Source organism: Gossypium arboreum, chromosome 7, assembly GCF_025698485.1.
Source record: "Gossypium arboreum isolate Shixiya-1 chromosome 7, ASM2569848v2, whole genome shotgun sequence".
Taxonomy (NCBI): Eukaryota; Viridiplantae; Streptophyta; class Magnoliopsida; order Malvales; family Malvaceae; genus Gossypium; species Gossypium arboreum.
The window spans coordinates 103,107,878-103,125,387 of record NC_069076.1 but is presented as its reverse complement, the minus strand read 5'-3'; the positions used below and the strand labels follow the sequence as shown (position 1 = coordinate 103,125,387).

The 17,510-nt window shown below is 29.8% G+C and overlaps 1 protein-coding gene and 1 non-coding gene across 2 annotated transcripts; both read right to left on the bottom strand.

The window, feature by feature from the left end:
• Positions 1-3,175: 3,175 nt before the first annotated feature.
• Positions 3,176-3,257, bottom strand: TRNAS-CGA (transfer RNA serine (anticodon CGA)). Its single transcript has one exon. It is a non-coding gene; the product is annotated as a tRNA-Ser (tRNA).
• A 1,967-nt stretch (positions 3,258-5,224) lies between these two features.
• On the bottom strand, positions 5,225-6,087 carry LOC108486762 (16.9 kDa class I heat shock protein 2-like). The gene has a single exon (XM_017790976.2). The coding sequence runs from the start codon at positions 5,928-5,930 to the stop codon at positions 5,454-5,456; it is 477 nt and encodes a 158-aa protein (XP_017646465.1). The 5' UTR covers positions 5,931-6,087; the 3' UTR covers positions 5,225-5,453.
• Between the last annotated feature and the right edge of the window lie 11,423 nt (positions 6,088-17,510).

Below are 17,510 nucleotides of genomic sequence, written 5' to 3'. Positions count from 1 at the left end.
ATATTTACTTCCTTAAAAAATTACTTTTAAATATCTTAATTAAATTACCCAACTTCTCATCCCTTAAAATAGCCTTGGTTTCGAACAATAAAATAAAATAGCCTTGATTAGTAAGTCCTTGAACTATACCCAATTTTTATATTAATCCTCAAAGTATTTTTCACAATTAATTAAATTATTAATTTGGAAATCGAAGTATAGTTGAAGGCTAGTTCACTAATACAATCTTCAAAATAAAAATTTATTAACTTTATTGCTTTCCACGGTATCAGATGTATATAATAATATATATGTATATGTGAATTTATTTATAAGCACGTTGTACCTATGATAATTTTTTAAACATTTTTATTGTTTTCATCTTTGAATATCCCAAATAAACATTTGTTTAAATTATAACCACGTTGTGAGGATGAATTTTTAAACGTTTTTATTAGGGATAAATATTAAAATTATATATAAATTTTAGTTTAATGTCTAATATTATATTATAGTTTAATTTTGTGTGATTTTATACATAAAATTTTAATTTTATACAATTTTCACAAATTACTAGTGACATTATTGAATTGGTATCATTTTACGTTAATATGTTATATACACAAATAATTATATTAATCCAATGTGAAAATAAATGTATGTATTTATTTTTTAATATGTGTATAATTGAATCAAAATCAAAATTTTATGTATATAATTATACCAAATTAAAATTCATGTATCAAATTACACATTAAATCAAAATTTAAATATAAATTTAATATTTATCTCTTTTTATTATTTTCATATTTGGAGATCCCAAATAAACATTTTTTAAAAATTATTGGAAAAAAATACACTAACACCAATATTGGATCTAAAATATACTTACTTTTTTTATGATTTGAAGAATGCACTTATGTGAACCCCATGTGATATGGGTTTATTGTCTCAAGTGTGATCTGAGTTTGAGTCGCACTAATCACATTTGTTATTCGAGCTTTACCCTATTATTATAATTCAAAAAAAAAAAAAAGCACTTTGTCGATAAAGAAATACTCTTTTTGAAGCAAGTATTTGAAGTTGCAATTATGTGTCAATAAAATTGCTCACTTTCATCATTATTGCAATAGAGAAATATTTGATATATTTGAAGGATTAACAATTTATTAAATTAAGATATTTGGGTTATGCGAATATTGTGACATTATTTAAGCTCATCTATAATGACTATTTCATTTAGAGAAATATATTTTCGGGATTGGATTTAGTTTTTAAAATTGGACTAGTGATCAAACTGATTAAACCACCGATTCACAGTCTGACTGGTTCGGTCGATTTAAAACCAACTCAACCCCATCTATATGATAAAAGGGGAGGGATCCACTTACACAGTGTAAAAACTAAATTAGTTTTACACAATTCCGTAACTATTTGTATTATTAATATTTTAATCATCCAACTGTTACATCTTATGATTTAATCATGTAGATCATGCACATCAAATTTGATATAATTTTAAAACTTCTAACTATTTGTTTTATGTAAACACATTTCAACCATTGAATATATATATTAATATATAGAATATTTTAGATCGATATGATAGAGATATCGATCAATTCAAAATGTACATTCATGATAAGCACAATTATATTGATAAATCCGACGGTTGTATCATTAAAATTATTAATCATATTACTAAAGTGTATAAAACTACTTATTAAACTATTGTGTAAGTGGATCTATTTTATTTTTGATAAGTATTTTATATTTGAGATTAATTTAATCTCACTATTTGATATTTGTAAATACTTTAAATATATGTATATAAAATGTTGTTAAAAATAGCGATAAATCTGAAATATTATACCGAAATAGACCAGTACTAATGCATACTAATATTAATAAAAAAAAAAAGGTATATCTACCTGTACGACACTGACTACCTTGGTGTCCATGCTATTTCCATGCTAACATCTGTCCATGGAGGAAAATGCCTTAAGCAATTGGTGGAAATGAATAATAGATAGTTCTAGATTTTGTCCCTCACATTTTTTGTTTATAAAATTAAGCCCCTATTTGAAGCTTTTAAATATTCAATTAGGTCCATGCATCTAATTAATCAATTAATTAAATTTATTACTAAATTTAGACTAAAATAAGTTATATTTAGATGTTATGATCAGCCGTTATGATGGTGGGTGTCTTTGCATTATAAAAGGGTCAAACTTCAATTTTAGTTTCTTCTATTATACTTAAATTTAATTATTATACTTTAATTTCTAACATTAGAAATGTGAGAATTTTAAGCTTTATGATTTTGATTAAGATTTTTAGAATCGGTAACAAACCAATCAAGTCATTGGTTATAGGTTTGATTAAATAAATTATTAAAAAATCATAAAAATAAATAGAAAACTATTTTAAAAAAAGAGAAAATTTGGTTCAATCGGTTTGATAATTTTTTTAGCTTGATTCAATCGGTTTATGGGTCAATCAATTCAATTCATCTTCAAACCGGTTTCCTAGCCAATTCCTAGTCTAACTGGTTTGACATGCCGATCTAGCCTGGTTCTGAAAACATTAGTTTTGATCGATGAAAAAACTTTACAAATCTCATCAGGGTGAGCAAGATAGAATTAATCATTAGTGTCTCGACTTGGAGAGTAAATTTTAAACATTGTCAATATTACAAAACATTATAAATAAAAAAGAAGAAAAACAGATTGAAAAAGGAAAAGAAAATTAATATGAATCCTCAAAATGATTTAAATTTTAATGTAAAAGATTTAGAGATGGAATTAATAATTTTGATAATATATCTAAATACATTCCTTCTTTATTAAAAGGAATTGCTATAGCTCCAACAAATAAAGTAAATATAAGCATAGGAAATAACATAGTATTGTCTTATTCATGAGGATAAGGAGAAATAATGTAAAAAAATAAAAAGTATTTTTTTAAATTATATGATGTCACAATTTATTATTAGTGGACAGAAAATTTTGACGGAAATTGAATAACAGAAAAATAATTGATGTTTGGGCGAAAAATAGGTATCAAGTCGCGAAAAGGATAATAATATAAATACTAATTTGGATGTGATTGATGGGCATGCCTTTGAAGGCAATTTAAGGTTACTTACGGCAGGACGCAAACTACTTGGCTCTTGAAAAGAACGAAGAAAAAGAATCGTCGACAGCAGGATTCGAACCTGCGCAGGCAATGCCCAACAGATTTCGAGTCTGTCTCCTTAACCACTCGGACATATCGACGTTTGACATATTGCTTCTCAAAATTTACTATTAAATAATATAGTTTCTTTTCAACACACATGATACATTTGATAAAAGTATAAGCTTTTTAACATATTTTACTAATGAATTAGCAATAAATTAATTTTATTTGGTAATATTTAAGTACTCAGACAAAATTTATTGGATAAGTCCTATCCAATAATAAAATGTCACCTAACAATAATATTTTACATGCTCACTTTTAATTTCTCCATTCCAATTCAGCTTCCTCCTCCTTTCAACACTTTCAAGCTTACTCGTTTTTTCCTTTCTAATTCATTTTCCTTTTTCAATTTGCTTATAGAGAAGCAGATTATTTGGTGAAACTGGGTTCGGTGGACCCCTAATATAGTTTCGGCTGCAAACACCACCAGTAGGAATCCAACAAATAATTGTCATACACACCATAATGAATTATCAAATTGATCACCTATATGCACACAAACGGTTTTTGAAAGAAGAGAGAAATGTTCATCACCTCTTTTCTCTTTTAATATATATATCTATAAGGGTTGTTTTTCCCTTTTGTCATTGAAAGCTGTAAGTAAATAGCTGTCTCTTGTTGGGTGGTGGTGCACAAGTGCTAGTGTTCTTGGAAGCAGAAGTGGCAAAGGAACTGGTGGCGACATCGTTGTCACTGCTGCTGTAGGCACATTTAGCAGCGAAGGAGGTCGCAATGGAAGGAATGAAGCTGCTGCTACTGCAAGCAAAATGTTTGGGTCCAACGGCAATAGTAACGATTCAAGTGAAGACAATAAAGGCAGAGTTGATGAAGGTGACTGCTCTTTTAAAGGCAGAAGATTTTGGCACTCATGAAAATAAGGTCGGACATGGATATTCCCTTTAGTGAAGCTAGTGTTAAGGGTCCATTTTGGGAAGAGCTCTCAAGGCGATTATCATTTTTGTTTAGTGAGAGATTTTTCTGCTGAATTAATATTTTTAAATAATTACGTTTATTTTCTTTAAATTAAGAGTTATTTTATTAATTTCATGTATTATTAATTTATTTTATTATTTTTTACATGTAATTATCTTATAAGATTATTTAATTAATAAATTACATCTCATTAAAAATATTCTACATATAAAATTTCACATCATTCTCATTAACTTTTTAGCAGTACTTTCATTAAATATGTTGGAAAAGTAGTTTGAATAAAAACCAAAAGTTGATGGTAAAAAGGTTCAAAATACAATTAAGACCATTTTGACAAAATATGTAAATGTTAGTGACCAAATTTATTATTAAACCAAAATTTATTTAACCTTTCATTTAATTTTTCATCTCTTTTAATCTTTAAACTTATATTATCGATAAATCACTCCAAAATAGATAAAAAATTTAACGTTTGTTAATTTTATTGACGTAACATCTATGTGGTAGTCTACATGTATGTCATGTTAGCAATTAATTAATTTTTCTAAAATAAAAAATATTTATTTAATAATTTTATTTTTTAAAAATATTTTATATATATATATATTTTTGAAATTTTAAACTTTTAAGAAATTAATTAATTACACGTGAGAGGTGATAATCCATATGTATATCATGTCAATAAAATTAACAATTAATTTTTATATTCATTTTGAATGCAAATTTAAGAGTTAAAAAGACGAAAAATTAAATAAAAAATAAATTAATTATTTCTCTAAAATTAAAGGGCTAAATAAATTATTATGCCTTCAATATTTATGTGCTTTTATTATTATTTTTTAATAAGATTTATTTTATAGTTTCTTAAAATTAATTTTTGAATTTGAAAGTTTTACTTTTCAATACTTTATAATTTTCATAAAATTATTATTTTAGTATTTTCCTTTAAAATAAGATTCGGCTCATTTTGACAAATTAAAAATTAAACATTAAATAATTCAAAAAATAAAAATGAAACTTAAAAAATTATATTATATAGTTTTTTCTAATTAAGCTTAATCTAAATAGCTTATTATCTGAAACTAAACTAAAAATGAAAATAAATTTTCATCAAGATGTGAAGTGAAACCTGAAACCTTACAATTGAGCTGAAAATCAAGCCAACTTTTTACAGACTCTAATAGTCTTTAATTACACACCTACTACTTTATTATTATTATCACTAAATCAAATTAATTTGTTGAAAAAATAATTTACAAGGCAAACACACAGTACAATAGAACATATTCCCAACCTGTTCAAGCTTTGCAGCATAAGAAACGACCAAGTCCTTTAGAAGGTTGAGTTTCTGATATCTCAATCTCCATCTTCTTCCTCTCCTCTTTACCCTTTACGTTTACTTCATCATTGATTTTAGGTATTACGAGAACAAGCACACCATCACGCATTGAAGCCTTCATCTCATCAGCTTTCCCATTTGGGGGCACACGGAATTGCCTGTAAAAGTTGCCACCACCACTCCATCTTTCTCTACAATGCCACCGCCACTTCCCTCCTTTCTCCTCTTCCTCGTCATCTTCTTTTCTTTCCGCACTGATACAAACAACACTTCCTTGATGGATTTGTAGCTTCACGTCCTCCTTTTTGAACCCGGGAAGATCGATCTCGAACACATGGGAGTCGGGAGTTTCTTTCCAATCCATCGGAGGCGCCCACAATAAACCTTGGGAAGGATCAAAGATGTTGCTTTGGTTTAAGACTTGAAGCAGAGACATTTTCTATGTTGTGCTGTATGATGTTAGACTTTAGATGTTATATATACTGTAGGGTTTTGATAGGAAAGAGTGTTCTTGAAATTTCTGGAGTTAGATAAAGAGATCATTGTAGAATGTTGGAGAGATTTTTATTTGTCAACGATTCACTTTATTATTATTACCTTAAAATAAGGTGAAATAAATTAGGTTTAGTTTTAAATTTGGAAAAATTAGTTCCCCTGTTTTGCTTTATCAAAGTTAATCTAGTTGATTTTGATATTTTTTGCTTAAATGTTAAATTTCGAGATTAAATTTTAATAAATTAAATGAAAATAAAAATTATACCAACTAATTAATACTGAAAATGATTGTATGAACAATGACGCCTAACGTTATTTATATCTATTTCTTAATAGTATAATGCCAGTCAAATTTAAATGAGAATTTTGAAATTCAGAATAAAATTATTGATATAATATTAAACTATTGGAGAGAGATAATATCCCTGTTTCATACCATCCTTTTTCTGAATTAATACGTCGAGGAAGTTTCTGAGTTAAGCTGGACCCTTTTATCTAATAATCGATAGTGATTGAAATATCTTTTTTTTAAAATTTATTGAAATTTGTTTAAATAACACCGTTGGAAAATGAAACTGGTTTAACTTTGTTCTTAATCTCTATAATTTTAAAATTTTGAAATTTATTTTTTATTTTAAAATTCAAGAGTTTAATTATTTTATTTGTCTAATTTAAAATTAAATTTTAATCAATATCACGATTAATAGAATCCATTTAAATTTGAATATGTGTTCTAAGATTCAAAGATATGAATAAAAAGTAAAGGTTAAATTATGTTATTAGTTTATGCATTTTATGAAAGTTGTAAATTTAGTCTTTATATTTTTAAATTTTAAAATTTCAATCATCACCAAATTATAATTATTAAATTCATTAAATTAAATTATGTTATTTTCAAAATCTGATGCAACAAATATATAATCGTATGTGCAATGCCATGTTCACTTGTTATTTTCATATATTACTCACAAAAATCCAGTTAATGTATTTACGTCAAGATTGAAATTTCAAAATTCAAAAATATAGGGACATAGAATGATCTAATTGGAGAATATTGACTAAATCTACAATTGTATGCATAGTACATAACTCGTAATTGAATTTAATCAAACGGATTTAACTGCTATTATTTGTGTTAAGATAAAAATTTAAAATTCAAAAAGTACAGCATTAAATTTAATCAAATTAAAGCATAAAGACTAAAAACAGAATTTAACCAAAAGTAAACTCTAAATGATAAAAAAATATTTAAATTTAACAAAAGTCAACTAACTATATTTTTTTCAAATCAAATAAGCAAGACAGACTAAATTTTAAAATTAAAAATTGAAGAATTAATTTCAAAAGTTTGAAAAATATAAAGACTAGAAATATTCAAAATTTTGTTAAAGAGCTTTGAATATGATATTTAGTGATAAATGTAACGATTAAATTTTTGAGTAAATAAAATTAGAGTACAATAACAAATTAAGCAAAATATACTATAAACTCGGACATAACAGAAAGAATAATTAGAAGTCGATAAAATATAAAAAGAAATAAATTTTGTGAAATGATAGTAACTTATTATCCTTTAATTTAGTGCATGTTATACTTTATTCTGATTTAAATTGTGGATACAAATGATAGTAACTTCAAAATAAAAATAAATACGAACATTAATAGATAAAAGTTTTACAAATTTATTATCCTTTAAACACTAAAAGGAAAAATATGAATATAATATAAATGCATAAATATGACGGAATTGAATTTAATATAATTATTTTTATATGCACTATATTAACGTAAAATAATATTATTAATGATTTTAAAATCGAATTAAATTAAAATTTTATGTATGAAATTAAAGTTCATATATAACATTACATATAGAATCAAAGTTAATATATAATCTTGATATATATTTTAAAATAATATAAACACAACATGAATACATGAATATGTCAAAATATATATTAAACAAATTATTATGTAAAATTTTATATAATTTCATAATATATTGGACGCATGAGCATTATTCAGACAAATCATATAAAATATATTACTTGAGATTAACTTATAAATTAAGGAAGAGTTGTCGAAATTTAATCTAAACAAACAGTAACTCCAAATAATTATGCCATACATCATTCATAATATGAAGATTCTAGGAATTTTCTTTTCAAGAGCGGAAAAAGTGATGGTTCAGTCAGGGATCTCACTGGAGCTATAACGGATCCTTGTGGATCCAACTTGTTATCCTTCCACTGCCGAGAGCGGGAGATATTCGCTGCTCTGTGAATCCAGCCTCACGCGGTTCTCTCCGCTCTAAGACCCACGAGAACCCGAGCTTTCGCTCAATTCCTTTGGCTCAACTCTCGGCTTGGAATGGGCCAGCCAGAAGCAGACCACGATGGATCCAACTCAGCGAAACGAACCTGTGTACCATCACTCTAATGCCCCCACTCAGGTTACAAGCTCCCGTTACCAAGCTCGGCAAGCACCTATATGGGGAAGTAGATATATAAAGAACTAATGCTTCTTGTTTTCTATCTATGTGGGATTGGGAACAAAAACTCTTTGCTCAACCTAAACTTCTGCTTCCCTCTTTCCCCCTCGATAACTTCAAATCGCATCCATGGTGAATCCCCATCTCCTTCAATGGGTAACTTCCTTTCCTTCCTTTTGTTAATAAAAGATGGACATTTATGGGTTTAATTGGGTCTATGTTTCAATTGAAAATTCTTCCCACCTTGATACAAAAAATGCCGCCTGTTATAGATAGGATCGAATCTTCACAAAACCATCCAATATAGCAGTTGACCTTCTCATTACAAATCATTGCACTCGTAATTTTGTAAAAACAGATTTTGATTCGTGTGCTTGTGTAGATAAATGATTGAATTAGTTTTTGGATGGATTTTGGATCCATTTAAATTATAGAATTGTTTCAAAGAGATGAAGCCAGCGTCAATTTACTTGATGTGTCCCGTAGCTCCTATTCAAGTCTGCGATTCAACCTTAAAATTTAATGAAAGTTGGTAGGAGGATCAAATTTTAATAAATTAAACTAAAAGACCTAATTTTTCAACTTTTCAAAAGTAAAGAAATGAAAATCACAATTATACCAACGAATTAATATGTGAAGGAAGTTTCTGGGATAAACTAGTCCCTTTTGTCCAGCAACCGATAGAGATTGATATCTTTTCTTTTCTTTTTTAACTCTGTTTTTAGTCTGTAATTTTCAGAATTTTGAATTTTAGTTTTTTACTTCTTTTAAATTTCATGAATTTAGATTTTTATTTAACTGGTTTACAAATTAAATTTAAATTTGAACATGTGGTGTTATAATATTCAAATATATGAATTAAAAGTAAAGGTTAAATTCTATTATTAGTTTATGTATTTTATGAAAGTTGTAAGTTTAATTTTTATATTTTTTAATTTTAAAATTTCAGTCTTCATTAAATTATAATTGTTAAATTCTGCTATTTTTAAAATCTGATATGGTAAACATATTATCATATGTGCAATATTATTTTTATTTGTTATTTTTATATATTATTCACAAAAATCTAGTCAATGCATTAATGATTGTCATTTACGTTAAAGATTGAATTTTCACAGTTCAAAAATATAGGAACATAGAATGATCTAATTGCATAGTATAAAACTTTTAAGTAAATAAATTTAGAGAATCACAATAACAAATTAGACAAAATATACTATAAATTGAGACATATCACTAACACACGAGAAAAATAATTAGAACTCGATAATACAAGATGAAAAAAAATTTGCTTTGGATCCCATCATATGAAAATTACGTATGAGCTAATTAATTAGTTAGTTAATTTAAATTAAATTATTCATTAGTATTTATCATAATTTATTTTGATTTAAGTAGTCAATATAAATAGTGTTAACTTTAAAATAAAAATAAAAATAAATATTAACGCATAAAAAGTTATAAATTTATTATATTTAAAACAGTAAGAAGGTAAAAATATCAACATAATACAAATGCATTAATATGATGGAATTGAATTTAATGTAACAAACAAAGCAAAAGCTAGAATGGCCTAATTTTTGCTTAACTTTTATGCCTCTCTACCCTCTTGACAAGCTTTATTGGCGAGTAAGGTTTCAGTGAGCTCTTTTGGCTATTTCATCTTCGACTTCTACCCAATCCTTTGAATTGATTTAGGGGTTTTTTTCTCTCGTATGAAGCCCTTCCATTACTTAGCCTGGATTCTGCTTTTGTGTGTCTTTCTCTGGGAATCCTTAATCTAGGTATAAGTGAAATTGGATAGTTGTTCTAAGGAAAAGAAATATAAATCGATTTGGTGTCAACTATACTTATGAAATTTGATTTGTGGTTTATGTATATATAAAATTTTAATTTTGACTTAATTATACACATTTAAATAAATGAATCAATATATTTATTTTTATATTGGGTTGATATCATTGTTTGTGTATGCTATCGACTTAAAATAGTGTTAATTTGATGATGATATAAGTGATTTTTGAAAATTGAATCAAATTAAAATTTTATATGCACACAAAATTAAAGCTTATATATGACATTGCAGATAAGTCAAAGTTTATATATAATTTTAATATTTATCTAAAAATACTATCAACACAACATGAATATGACAAAATATGCATAAAACAAATTATTATGTAAAAATTTATATAGTTTAAAAGTATATTGAATGCTTGAACATTATTCGAAATTTAATCTAAACAAACAATAACTCTAAATAATTCTGCCATACGGAAAGATTTGAACCTTCTCAATTAAACTTAAAATTTTGGACTAACACATTGCTAATTTACTATATACCACATGAAACAATATAGGTTTTTTTATAAAAGTAACCTTAAAAAATAAATTAATTATCAAAATAACCCATCTTTTTAATTATGTACAAAAATAACTCATTTTCTACAATAAAAAGTGGTGGAGCCATATGATATGGCGCCACAACTTTGCCACGTCAGTCAGGGGTATTAAAAAATTATTTTTTGGTAGAGCCATGTTGAATGGCGTCACCAGTATAAAATACTAGAGAAATACTAAAAAATCTAGAAAAACGAGGGACTTAAAATTTTTTTTCCATTTTTGGGTGGAGCTATTCTAAATGGCGCCACCACTTTTCTGATTTGTTAGGTTATTATATTTTTTTTTACTTTTTTACTTTTTAACTTTTTTTATATTTTGTCTCTTTCTTAGATTTTTTCTTTTTAAGTTTTTACTATTTTCTTAATTTATTTTACTTATTTAATTTATATTATTAATTTTAAAAAATTGTAATATATATTTAAAATATTTTATAATATTTTTAAAAATTTTAATTATTATTTTTAAAAATATTTTTAACTTTATATATATATTTGTGAAATTAATTATTTATAAATTTTAAAATGTATTTTCAAATTAATTTTTAAAATTTTAAAAATAATTATTTTTTCTTTTTTTTTAGTTTTTGAAGTCTAATTTTTTCTTATTTTATTTTGTTTATATATTTTATTTATTTTTATTATATGAAAGAATATGAAGAATCAAGGTATTCTTTAGAAACAATTCTTAGAAAGAAACGAAGTAGTATTCTCAAAGTAACAAACTTAACTCAGCCCTTTCCACTCGCTAGAATACATGATTATATAGGAAATAGAAGCCTAAACTGCTGTTAACAGAATAGCCTAACAAATTCTAACTGACTAACCACTTATCTAATTACACATTAAACACATGTGTATTGTGAATACTATAACATTCACCTAACTTCCTCAAGTGGAACGACCCGAAGACGACGACAAAATTGAGTGAACATTGACGCGGAAAATGGTTTAGTAAGAATATCCGCCACTTGGTCACATGCAGGAACTTCGCTAACAACCAACTCACCACGAGCGACCTTTTCCCGAACAAAAAATAGATCAAGTTCAACATGTTTGAACTTAGAGTGTAAGACCGGGTTAGCTGCAACAGCAACAACACTAGAATTATCACACCACACTGTCAGAAGATCAACCGAACTAAGGTTTAACTCTGTCAACAAGGAAACCAGCCACGTAACATCACTAGCAGCTGCGGCTAAACTCCGATATTCAGCCTCGGCCGTAGAGCGAGAAACAACTTGTTGTTTCTTAGAGCACCAAGAAATAAGATTGTCACCATAGTACACAAAATATCCTGTAGTAGATCGGCGATCATCAAAATCAAGTCCCCAATTTGCATCGGCATAGCCAACCAAAGACAGTCGATCAGACTTGCGAAAGACCAAACCATGAGATAGTGTACCAGACAAGTATCGCAAAATACGTTTCAACGCTACCATGTGTAATGTAGTGGGAGCATGCATAAACTGACACACCCGATTAACTGCATAAGCAATATCTGGTCGTGTCAAAACGATATACTGAAGAGCTCTAGCAATACTACGATATTCAGTTGGATCAGCAAGAGGTTCACCCTCATCTTTAGATAACAGAGAAGAGGTTATCATCGGTGTATGAACACTTCTGGCTTTAGTCATAGAACTACGAGCAAGAAGTTCATGGATGTATTTCCGCTGGCATAGGTGAATACTCCCTGAGGAAGACTGACTAACTTCAATGCCCAAAAAATAATGAAGCTCACCCATATCTTTTAGAGCAAATTGGTTGTGGAGCATTTGAACAAAACAATTAATTTCATCAACTGAACTTCTAGTGATAACAATATCATCCACATAAATAAGAACGTAGATAGTATGATCAGAAGACAACCGAACAAACAATGAAGCATCGGACTTTGATAAAGTAAACCCAGCAGAAACGAGGAACTGTTTTAATTTGTCAAACCAAGCCCGAGGAGCCTGCCGTAAGCCATACAAAGCTTTAGTCAACCGACAAACTAACCGTTCACCATTTGGACCAAACTACTCATAGCCAGGAGGTTGTTGCATAAACATATCATCAGTTAAATCGCCATTCAGAAAGGCATTATTAACATCGACCTGTCGAAGATGCCATCCCTTGGTCACGCAATGCATGTGATGAGTCGAATGGTAGCAGGTTTGACTACCGGGCTGAATGTCTCCTTAAAATCGCAACCAGGTACCTGTGAGCACCCCTTGGCAACCAATCGTGCCTTCCGACGATTAATCGACCCATCAGGGTTCTTCTTGATCTTAAACAACCACTTACAACCGATTGCTTTCCGGCCAGACGGGAGAGGACACAACTCCCAGGTCGAGTTAGCTAGTAAGGCATCAAACTCAGCTTGAATGGCTAGTTGCCAGTCTGGATGACGAAGAGCCTCCTCAACAGTACATGGCTCAACCTCAACTTTGTCGGCGCAGAAGGTTCGAGGTTTAAATATCCCAGCTTTAGATCTTGTCACCATTGCATGCGTGTTAATAACAGAGACAGGAGAAACATCAGGAGGAGCAGTAGGAGAAACTATAGTAGAAGAAACCTCTTCTAGGTCAGTAGATCTAGAAGTGGAACTCTGCAGAGAAACACTACCCGTAGCAGGAAAATTAGACTGAATGCTATCACCATTAGAACTATCCACAGAAGTCTCAACAACAGAGTCTGGATGAATCTTATTAGAAATACACAATCGAACAACTGGTACATACGTAGTAGTATTCAGAGGTAACTGGTCACTGGAGGTAGTAGATAGTGAAGACAGAAATCTATTTTCATCAAACACGACATGACGAGAAACAATAACCTTTCCATCTGGTGTGAGACAGAAATAACCTTTATGATGCGGACTATACCCCAGGAACGTAGACGGTTGAGACCGAAACTCAAGCTTGTGGTTACCAAATGGTCGTAGGTATGGAAAACAACAACAACCAAACACCCGAAGATGATCATATGTTGAAGCGCGATTAAATAAACACTGAAACGGGGTCTTCTCTTCTAAAATCGATGTGGGTAATCGATTAATGAGATGAGTAGCACTACAAAAAACATAACCCCAGTAGTCCATTGGTAGATTAGCTTGAGCCAGAAGAGTGATACCAGTCTCAACAACATGTCGGTGTTTACGCTCCGCAACACCATTCTGTTCAGACGTATAGGGGCAGGAAACCCGATGAAGAATCCCCTGATTAGCTAAGACAGAAGAGAAGGCACGGAACTCACCGCCCCAATCACTTTGAAATTGCTTGATATGCTTGCCAAACTGAGTGGAAACCATCTTCTAAAATTGAGTAAAACATTCTACAGCTTGAGATTTCCGACTGATTAGATAAATCTAGGTAAATCGACAAGTCATATCAATAAACGAAACATAATAGAGATTCCCTTCACAAGGAACAGTAGCAGGTCCCCAGAGATCAGAGACTACCAACTCAAACAAATCAACATATTTAGTATTAGATCGCGAAAAAGGTAGCTTATGTGATTTACCCTACTGACAAGCCACACAAACACTAGTAAGGTGACTTTTATTACAAGAAATTTGACAACTAGCAAGAACATTTTTTACAATAGTATCAGCTAGATGACCCAATCATTTATGCCACAAACTAAAAACATCAGTGTTTGGAGAACAATCTTGAAAAGCAGCACTATTAACAGAAGGAATCAAACTACTCGAACTGACCGAGAAAACACAATTAGCTGACGGCTCAGGTACAAATGTGCCATCATGTGGACGAGCCTTGATCGGCCTACTAGGCCCACGTGACCGAGGAGCCATCAGACCAGAGGAGTGGCCCAAGAATGTATCACTATGATTAATTCCCATAGCATTTTGATTTGGGCCAACCGCATGCTCATTATCATAAATTGGTTGGCCAACATTAATAGGTAGCCCATCACCACGTGGAACAAATGGATTAAAACCATAAGTTCCAGCCCCAACATGTGTCTCTCGTGGGACCCAGCTAGCTCCTGCATAATTCGGCCAAGGGTGAGGCCTCCAATTTTGGCCAGCAATCCCTCAATTTTGACCGAACCCCATATCTTTCATGCGCTCATCATCTCGCCATTTGTCCCAGGAACAAAACCACCCCTTCTTGGCGCCGACGCATCAACCGGAAATGGTTCATCACGATGGTATCGATAATAGCAGCGCTGCGCAAGGTGCTCAAAACGGCTACATATCTGACATTGAATACGGGAACGGAACGAGCGTCAACGACCACGAGCAGAGAACTGACCTCCTCCACGAAGCGAACTGTCCAACGACGGAAGAGACGGGCCCTCCACTGTATTCGCAGCAACCAATACCTCTTGGACAGACCGCGCTTGGCGAGCTTCGCACTCAATCAAGGCATCTACAAGACGTTGAAACGGCAAGGGGCTCGAGGAGAGGGAAACGGTCGAAACAATTGAGTCGAAGTCAGATGAAAGGCCGGCTAGAAGAATCGCCGAGCGTTCGGCCTTCGAGATGTGAGATCTAGAGGCTGCAAGCAAAGCACACAAACTAGTGATTTTATTCACATATGAGCGAACCGAGAGACTACCTTTCCGAAGAGAGTGAAGCTCATGTCGCAATTGTGACTGCTTCGTGCTTGAATCGGCCACAAACAGACTGTTGGCCATGAGCCACACATCATGAGAAGTCCTAACATCGGTAAAGGAGGATAAAAAAGACGGGCTAATGGTGGAGAGAAGCCAAGAAGTAAGCAAGCTATCTTGCTGATCAAAAACCAGCACAGCGGGATTGACAACAAGACCTCCATCGGATGACTGAATGAACCGTGTCGAAGCCGTCAAGGATCCATCAAGCAAGCCAAATAGACCGTAGCCTCGAAGAATAAGTCGGATCTGTTGCTACCACTGCACAAACGAGGCTTCGTCCAACTTCACAACATCATGACGAGGGAATGACGTAACCACCCGATCACCAAGAAAGGTCGAGCCATGGAGCTCCGCAGAATTAGAGTCAGCAGAGTGCGTAGTAGTATTGCCCAAGGATCACCAAGCGAAAGATACCATGAAAGAATATTGAAGAATCAATGTATTCTTTAGAAACAATTCTTAGAAAGAAACGAAGTAGTATTCTCAAAGTAACAAACTTAACTCAGCCCTTTCCACTGGCTAGAATACATGATTATATAGGAAATAGAAGCCTAAATACTGTTAACAGAATAGCCTAACAAATTCTAACTGACTAACCACTTATCTAATTACACATTAAACACATGTGTATTGTGAATACTATAACATTATACATTTCAAATTAAATTTTAGATTAGTTTTTCATAGATTTTGTCTTTTCTTTAATTTTTTCTTTTTTAAGTTTTATATTATTTTCTTATTGTATTTTGTTTATTAGTTTTATAATATTTGAAATGTCTGCTTAATATATTATTAATTTTACATAGAATTTTTAAATTAAGATTTTATAATTTTTTGTTATTTTATTTTAGTTTATTTAATTTATTTATTTCTTATTATTAATTTTTAAAAGTTTGTAATGTATATTTGAAATGTTCTATAATATATATTTGTTAAAATTTTAAATATCAGTTTTAGATTTTTTTAAATTTTAAATGTATATTTCTCAAATTAATTTTTGAAAATTATAAATATTATTTTTAAATATTAACCATATTTTTAATAATATAAAATATTAAAATAATTTAAAGATATGATCTTTCAAATTTATTATTTGTTTTTATTTTTAATAATATAAAACATTTAAACATTTAATTTTTAAATAAAATTTGTATAAAAAATTTATAAATGTTAAATATTTTTAAAATAAATAAAATTATAAATTTCAAAATTCTATGTAAAATTTAAAAATATTTAAAATCATTTAAAATATTAAAAATATTTTAAATCATTTTAAATCATTTTAAATGTTTTATAATATTAAAATATATTTAATATTTAAAAATAATTTGAAAATATATTTTAATATTTATAAAAAATATATTATAAAATTTTTTAAAAATACATTTCAAGTTTTTCGAAATAAATAAAATAAATAAGGACTTAAAAAAGAAAAAAGAAAGTCAAAACTTTAAAAAGAAAAAAAGGCTGAAACAAATAAGTTGGCTGTCAAACTTGAAAACTGGTGGAACCAAAAAAAAGAAAAAAGAAAGTCAAAACTTCAAAAAAAAAAAAAGGCTGAAACAAATAAGTTGGCTGTCAGACTTGAAAACTGGTAGCGCCAAATTATTTGGCTCCACCAGAAAATGGAAAAATTGCTACGGGGCCCCCTATACTCTAAAAAATCACAGTATTTTGGTGGAGCCATTCTTTATGGCTCCACCTGTTGGTTCTCTTCTATATATAGAGTGGTGTAATTGTTGTGTTAAGTGGAAAAGTTTAAAAAATTTGTTAAAAATGAATAATGAGGTGTTTTTGGTGTATGTTGTTTTTTATGGTGAAATTGTAGAAGGTGATATTGACTGTGTATTTCAAGGCCGGCAAAGAGTAGGTTTGCGATTCAAAAAAAATGTGAAACTAGCAGAAATGAAAAGGAAGATCAGTGCGAAAATAGCTATCCGTTGTGGAAGGGCGATGTCCAAATTATTTTACAAGTTTCCAATCTCTACAGACCCGTTCAAAT